The sequence below is a fragment of the Bidens hawaiensis genome, unplaced genomic scaffold (genome assembly GCF_021521415.1).
Source record: "Bidens hawaiensis isolate Kalapana, Puna unplaced genomic scaffold, B.hawaiensis_p1.1 tig00015384_1, whole genome shotgun sequence".
In the NCBI taxonomy this organism is placed as follows: Eukaryota; Viridiplantae; Streptophyta; class Magnoliopsida; order Asterales; family Asteraceae; genus Bidens; species Bidens hawaiensis.
In genome coordinates, this window is record NW_027492372.1 from 470,685 (window position 1) to 479,220 (window position 8,536).

The 8,536-nt window shown below is 33.7% G+C and overlaps 1 protein-coding gene across 1 annotated transcript; it reads right to left on the reverse strand.

The window, feature by feature from the left end:
* Positions 1-212: 212 nt before the first annotated feature.
* LOC143549054 (uncharacterized) lies at positions 213-4,891 on the reverse strand. Its single transcript, XM_077040063.1, has 10 exons — positions 4,783-4,891; positions 3,052-3,297; positions 2,750-2,959; positions 2,588-2,668; positions 2,417-2,503; positions 2,237-2,332; positions 2,072-2,125; positions 1,084-1,983; positions 608-647; positions 213-520 (listed from the first exon to the last, which is right to left on the reverse strand). Exons 2-10 carry the CDS (start codon positions 3,286-3,288, stop codon positions 369-371), a joined length of 1,857 nt encoding a protein of 618 aa, XP_076896178.1. The 5' UTR covers positions 3,289-3,297; positions 4,783-4,891; the 3' UTR covers positions 213-368.
* Positions 4,892-8,536: the final 3,645 nt, after the last annotated feature.

Genomic DNA, 8,536 nt, shown 5'->3' on the forward strand with positions numbered 1-8,536 from the left:
ATCTATTGATTATTATCATTCAACAATTATTCTAATGTTTTTCTAATACTCAAGGTTAGGATTAGCTTTTGGTTTTTTATTTGTTATAATCATGGAATTGTTATGTTAATTTCTGTATTTTCATAGGAAAATACACTTTGATTTTTTTTTATAAATACAAACTTTTCAGTAAGTCTACATACAATCTGACATCCAAGAACAGTATGCACAAGCATAAGTTCATTTATATTTTATTGAGCTTTGAACAGAACAATAACATATACACAAACAACGTTTGTTTACAGCCTCAGTTCATTTACTACATTCAAACACACTCCAACATCACCTTACAATTGAAACATACATATGCAACAAAATCAATATCAGGTTTAGAAACTAATGCATGTTTCCAAAGAGGATTTCGCCAGCCACAATAAACCAGGATCATTTCTCTTCAACACCAAATAAGCTTCGGCTCTCCCAATCTCATCTTGAACAATATCTTCACAAAAACCGATCAAAAATAATATCTCCATGGCGCCTGCAACGACATAAATCAAACTCATCTATTCAATTTGACATCATATCATTAAACCGTAATCATAGATGAAGAAAGAAAGACGCTAACTGTTGTAACTTGCAATGTTCTTCTGAATTACAGGGTTAGCCTGCAGATGAACCAATCAAAAGATGATCAATCAGAATTCAAAAATATGCATCTTTAATTTAATACCTTATAACTACAGTTTTTATAAAATTATTATTATCATTGTTATTATTAAGGGAAAGTTAACGTACAAACAAAAAAGCGTGCTAACTGCGCGAATCAAGTAGTGTAATTATGTAATTTAGGTATGTAATTACACCATGTTGTATATATAATTACACTACTTGATTCGCACAGTCAGCACGCAAATTTAATTTGTATTTGTAGTGTAATTTGTAATTACACTACACTATAATTACACTGTGTTAATTAGCACGTTAATTTGCATTTAATTTGTATTAGTATTATTATTATTATTAATCAAAATTAAGAAATATGAATCTTTATTTTTCATAATTACAGTTTTATTAATATTATTATTATTATTATTCACATACCTTGCGCAGTTTCTTGAATTTTGTTTCATCAGGGTGTTCGATAACATTCTTTACTATCTTAACAAGAGTCTGAAAAACCAATGCGGCTTCAGCAGGACTAACTTCCGATTGCAATGTTTCAATGGACTTTTTCAAACGATTACAAGCGATCACAACAGGATCTTGAATTCTTTGTAGCTCTTCATCATGTAAAATACCATCATCGGGATCTGGTTCGTTCATTTCTTCAGATTCCATCGCTACATTCGCAATATTATCATCTGGGTCAGGCTCATTTTTATTGTTCACCGCTTCTTGATCATCTGGATCGGGTTCATAAGTTTGTTTCTCACTGATATCCATCGCATCAAGCTTATTCATTGCCAAATCCTTAGAATCATCCAGGTCGGGTTCGTTTTTGTTAACCGCTTCATGGTCATCTGGGTCGGGTTCATAAGTTTGTTTCATTGCCAGATCCAAAGAATCATCCGGGTCAGGTTCGTTTTTGTTGTTAACTGCTTCATGGTCATCCGGGTCGGGTTCGTTTCTGTTGTTAACCGCTTCATGATCATCTGGATCAGGTTCATAAGTCTGTTTCTCACTTATATCCATAACATCGGGCTTATTCATGGTCAAATCCATAGAATCATCAGGGTCGGGTTCGTTTTCTGACTCGGGTGTCGTTGATGGATTGTTCGATGCGATTAGTAAACGTTGGTAAGCCGCAGCAACCGAAGATGCTCGAGCATTAGCTAATGAGTTAGATAAACGGTTTCCCCCAAGTTTATGAGACAAATTACTACCATAAGTACCACTATCAGAAACATGAAACTCGGGTTCGTGTTGTTGAGTCTTGTGGGAGCCGCTTAACAAGTGACCCCCGGATCTAGTCCAGTCTAGAGCTTCAGCCTCCTTGTTAAGCTGCCCAGATTACAAGACGAGTCAGTTACCAAAACGGGTTTTGATTAATAGTTTTATAGAAAAATAAAGATTGCCATTCTAGTATTACCTGACTATCTAAAGCATAGAACTTTGCATCGTGTTCAGAATAAACCATATGGGCCTGAAGTAAAAAAACCAAATGTGTGAAAAATACATAACTTAAGTTTCTAGATATAACAATTTTGACCCATATATGTATAGTTTTTGTATTCTTAATGATATAAAAGCTTACAAGTTCATGTAGAAGTGTCTTTTTAATGCTCTGATATTTTCTGAAACCCTTGAGATCATCGGTTCGAAGACGCAAAGATATCTCCTCACCATGATTCTGCATCAAAAATTAGAAAAATTTATAATATGGAACAATGGAAACGGGATCACTTTTGGTTTTGTTAACTGGAAAGGAAGTTACCTTGTTGAAACCAAGGATGCACACGGGACTAACACCAACATAACCCTCAGGAGCCATTTCAGTCATTATTCCGACACGCCATTTATGCTTTACATACACAAAGAAATACACGATTACACAATATGATTATAATACTGATAAAATGTAGTTTTTTTAAAGTTCTAGCAATACCTTATTCATGATAGCAACAATTCCTCGATCGGCAGCAAGTGTATGCATAAGTCTGAGTGCCTCTGAAGGTGGAGGATTTAACTGTAAAGAACAAATAGTCATGTCATTCTTCACAATAACTATGTATAGCCTCCGTTTACCACAAAAATAATTAATGAATACCTCAATCCCGGGAAGCTCAAGCGTTTTAAAATCACCAAAAACATAATTTCCTTGAGGAAGCTTCAACGGGGCATCAAATCCATTTGAAATTCGTTGTCTATTTCGCTTTTCCTCTTCATCAAATCCAATTATTCTCATGTCCATCTTTTCATTTTTTAAAACCTGATCAATCTCCTCTTTCGGCACTCCCATCATACGTATAGGTTTCCCCTATAGAACGTAAACAAACGATTATTAAACCTTAAACATTGGCTATTATGCATCTTATACTATTTACAAGTATTAAGATAGAATATCAGTACCTCTCTGATGGATGTTTCTTGCAATGTTAAACGAGCGTGTTCATCAGAGAAAGGAGACAATAACTTTGATGATTTCTTGGATTGAACAATGAGTTTCAATGTATCTGATTTCACTGCAGTCAGTTTCTGTAATTCCTGCCCTAATTCTTCAAGTGTAGCGCTTAAATTCATGGTCACAACATACTTCTTCCCCCTCCATGTAACAGATATTTCTTTAGTGTTTCTTTCCTGTTCCATTTTTACCTCCTGCAAGAACTAGATAGCTATTATTAATTATTATCCCCCAAACTTGAAGAACCCTAAATCTTATCCAAATTTCTATGCATTACAGGTTACTAAATTTTATCCCTAAAACTTGAAGAGCACTAAATTTTATTCAAATTTCAACACATTTCCAAATTTCTAACAGGCCAAGTTCATTATATCGAATACATCAAACATGAAATAGACAACTGGATATCAATATTTATACCCACAACTTATAGAACCCTAATTTTATTCAATTTTCTATGCATGACCAGGTTATTAGCAGGCCAAGTTCATTAAAATCCAATACATCAAACATGAAATAGACATGATATAGACAATTAGAAGTCAATACGTATCACCAAAACTTGAAGAGCATTAACTTTTTTTTCAAATTTCTATGCATTTCCAGGTAAATAGAAGTTCAAATTCAATAATTCCGATACATCAAACAAGAAATAGACAATTGAAAGCCAATATTCATCCCCCAAAACTTGAAGAACCCTACATTTTATTCAACTTTCTATGCATTTCCAGGTTACTAACAGGTCTAGTTCATTGAATTCAATACATCAAACATGACATCTAAAACTGATACTAACTACAAAATAGATCTAGTTGAATGAATTCAAATAAAAAGAGACCTGCAGATCCTAGATTAAATTTAATTACACTTATCAATCGAATATAAAATTGAGGTCCCGATCAACGTATAAGCCTCAAATCATACAATAACTAGAGAAATCATCAACAAATTTATAAAGTTCCACAACAAATCAGACGGAAACCACAAAAAATAACGACTCCAACAGCATCTATCCATATATTTACAGAAAAAAAAAACTCAAAAATAACAAACGTTGTTAACCGAATTAGCTACAAACACTACACATATATCATAATTCATAATAGTCCGAAAGGAGGAAGCATGTTAACCGGGTTCCTATAAGCAAAACTTTTAAATATACGGATCAACTATAAACATTGAGGTCTGGATCATCGTAAAAGCATCAATTCACACAATAACTAGAGCAATTATCAACAGAATTATGAAGTTCAATAACAAATTAAACAACCATAAAAGCATCAAATCACACAATAACTAGAGCAATCATCAACATAATTATGAATTTCAACATCAATTCAAACGGCAAACACGAGAACTAACGAATTCAACAGCACCTAACCATACATTTACAGAATAAAAATGATAACCGATTGTAACAGAATTAGTTACAAACAATACACAGATAATAATAATAATAATAATAATAATAATAATAATAATAGTAATAATCCGATAGAGATGAAGCATGAAATTAGAGCAATTATAATTATTAACATAATTAGGGCTTAACATGATGAATTAATGAATTAGGGCGTAACTAAGTATAATTGTTTTAATTAGATTAGAACAGGTAAAATGAAACTGGAGGTTAGATTCAACAATTGACAATTCAAATTGAGAGAGATGATGATTATTACCTTTATTATTATTATTATTATTATTATTGGTGGATTGAATAACTGTGCGGATTGTATGGAGAATCGTAGGGAGCTAAATTCACGAGATTATTGTTATTTGAATAATATGTGTTTGATGGAAGATGATGACGATGATGTTATTATTTGTAGCTTGTGGAAGGGGTAACTATGAATGCGTGTGCGTAAATGCTGACGTAAGCAACGGTAGATGGTTCCAGATGAAGGAGAACGGATTTGTTGACTTTCAAACTCGCTGAGTAAAAATTAAAATGAGAAAAACAAGTTCAAAAAGAGCTTTTATAATATGACTATATTATAAAACGCGTAATAGTTTCTAGTTTTTTTAACACGGAGTATCTCACATGTTATTTACTTTTCAGTAATTAACAAATTTCTTGGTGATAAATTCGGTGTGGCTTAATGATAGAGTACTCACTTTATTAGTAAGAGCTGGAGGGTTCAAACCTCACTACCACCAATTTATATGAGAGATATGAGGGATGACCCTGGCTTGCCACGGTTCGAGTTCTGATCTCACCCGGTTTTACCAGCTTCTCGCTGTCGTGCCGTTTGGCGGGCGTGGGGGTCGAGTTTTATTCGATGAATCCCTCAACAGGTGGACCGCTAGAGGCTCCGTCCGTCCGGACTAGTGGCCGGCTCGGGCTACCTTTAGCCAATGGGGGCCGCGTATGGAGTACCCGGCGTTACTTAGTTAACCGTTCAAAAAAAACAAATTTCTTGATGCGTGGAAACTAGATGAAATCTGTAAATCTTCGCTCCCTGTCAGGGTTTGAACCTGAGATTAAAGTCGTGTTTTGTTCCTTCACCGAAATATCTTTCGAATAGGCGCAAGTGAGAATCGAACATATGTCTCCACTTAGGGAGGACCGCTAGACCAAAATCCCTAGACTAGTGTTATGGTTGAAAAAATAGAACTTATAATAGTTTATTTATTTAAGATTTATCTTCTTAGATAGTGTGTTATTGTTTGTGATCGCAAGACAGCCATGTAGAATGTAACTCATGTTACCGTACACTCACTGAAACGTCTTTAAGTGAGCATGAGTCGTCAATGTGTGACCCGGGGCACGCTTCTAAGGCAGAAAACAAGTAATCAAATAAAACGGGGTTGGTAAATGAATGCATACACGTGATTATTTGTTATTTGGAAGTAAAATTGGATTTTAATAATTCAACATTGTTGCAGTTATTAGATAATAACCTCACTTAAAAATATTATTGCCACAAGTATCGCCGTTTACACTATTTTTTTCATTATACCCCTATTTTTGTTAAGTTTTATCCGAATTTTAAAATGATGTTTTAGAGCTATTGATCGAAAGAAGGATATGAGTCGATTGATGTAAAACTTACCACGAAACAGTGATCCAGTTGACGATCGACTTGATCAGTTGGAAGTTTGGGCGTAAAACACCGCTTTAAGAGGGTATTATGGGGGCGTGAAGGACTCTTTCGTTAGTGTGGTAGCATGCGTTAGGCATATGTGTGTGGATTTAATTTCTAAGTTTATCACACACATTTATTTGGCATGGGTGTTGCCCCACTACACACAACCTTAGATCATGTCCTATAGTTCGTGAACGTAAGTTGTGAGCGGGTCATGTCACCCTACACTCATTGGAATGTCATTGATGTGAGCTATCGTGACTCTGGTCACGCTCGTTAGACAAAAACCCCGTAATCAAATTAAATGGGTTGAGTAAATGAAATGCATACTGATTTCAATTTTGTATTTTTCATTATAACTAGTATTTGGACTCGTCAAGTTACAATGAGGGTAGAAATTTGATAAACCGTGAGAAAAGACCATTATATCATTATAAATTAATGCTCTTACGTTTTATAGCAAAGCTAGATAATTGCTTCTGGATAATCGATTTAGTCCAATACATAACATCCTAGGCTCCTAGCTAGCTAATAGCCCAATATGAGATTGATGAGGCCCAAAATCATATTAAGTACTTTTAGCCCCAAATTCGCATCTCCTATTTATGACTCTAAAAGGGCTTTGTCACCTGTAGAAAAAAAAAAGAGTTAGGGGGTGTCTGGGATTTCTTATTTTTATCAACTTATAACTTATAAACTTTTTGAAAAGTTAATAAGGTGTATAAGGTGTTTGTCAAATCATAAGGCCTTTTGGATTTTAACTTATGGTGATGGCAAAATAAATGGGTTTTGAAAAGTTAGGAATCTCTAACTTATTAACTAATGGATTTGAATTACCTATTACACCCTTTAGCCCTCAAAACTCATTACACTTCTTTTAAAAAAGAGTGTCTATTTTGGTCATTTTGGTTTTCCTCACCGCATAAGCTAATCCAAACATTTTTTTGAAAACTTCTTTTTAAAAATTCATAAGTTTATAAGTCCTTTTAACAAAAAGTCCTTTTACACTTAAATAAGCAATCCCAAACACACCCTTAGTCTTAGAGTGTGAAGTCTCATGATTTAAAAAAAGTATAAATCTAATAGGAGAAAAGGAAACTTAAGAACAAAGAAAAGGAAGCTTTCCAAGGCATTATTATCTTTGTTTGTTGGCAAATTTGGAAGGCTCGGAATGTTAAGATTTTGAAGGGAATGAGATGGAGATTGAAGATATTATTTGCGACAATAGGTCTTCAAGTTACCTTTGGTTTAAACTTAGATCTAGATGCAACTCGATTAGTTGGTCGGATTGGTGTATATTTTCTTTAATGTAGCTGTTTTCCCTTGTTTTTGCTTGGTTGTCCTCCGGGTTATGGAGGGAGCCGTGGCTTTGGCCTTGTTTTGTTTACAGAAGTTTACAGTTTGAAAAAAAAAAAAGAATTAGAGACTATGTAAGTTAGTCTTATGATGTCATTACGACACCACATGTTTAACAAAAACCACTGTTGCCTACTTATTAGTCTAGCTTCTTTCTTTCATTCTTTCCTCTTTTGTTTACTCTTGCACGTATTTATGTGTTTATTGTTGTTAATATTTGAATTAATTACCAGGCTATAATTATTAGTTTCGGAGTCTATAAAACGGGAAAAAAAGATCACAGAATAACATTTAGTTATTACATAAAATACCATGTTCATATTATTTGTTAGAAAATACATCGAAAAGCAATGTGTGCATCAAGATAAGTGAAGTAAAAGAGCATTCATCCAAAAAATAAAAGACATTGCTACAGTTTATTTTTATATATAAAAAATGGGGAAAGTGAATACGGTGCTGTTATGCACCTAAGCTTACACAAAAAACTCATCAAGACTACATAGTTTTGATAAAAACTTGAGTAATTCATTGATCTAAATCACGTTCTTTATTTTCTTCCTTTCGTCCCTACACATCAACAATTCCATTCCAAAAGAAGATTTGCGAAGATGAAGATAGAAGCAGTAGGGCATATAGCAGTGAATCATTCAGACATGATGGATTTCATATAGCTCTTGAATTAGTCGATAAGGTTGTTGATTAATTAAACCTAAATTCTTCTATTCACAATCAGCCTTCTCTTTAAATTAATAGATAGATATATAAGATCAATAAATTGGTTATGCAATAAAAATAAGTTGGCTATGCGATTATGAATACTTAGGAGAGTTATGGCAGAAAACAATTAATTGGTTTATGTTTAGGATTAAAAAATTGACGATGTACAAGGATGAAAGAATTGGTGCTTTCTTTTTGGGTATTTAGGGTTTTTATTTTATTAAAACTACGTAGTTTTTGTGGGTTTTCGTGTAAGGTTAGGTGTTTAACAACA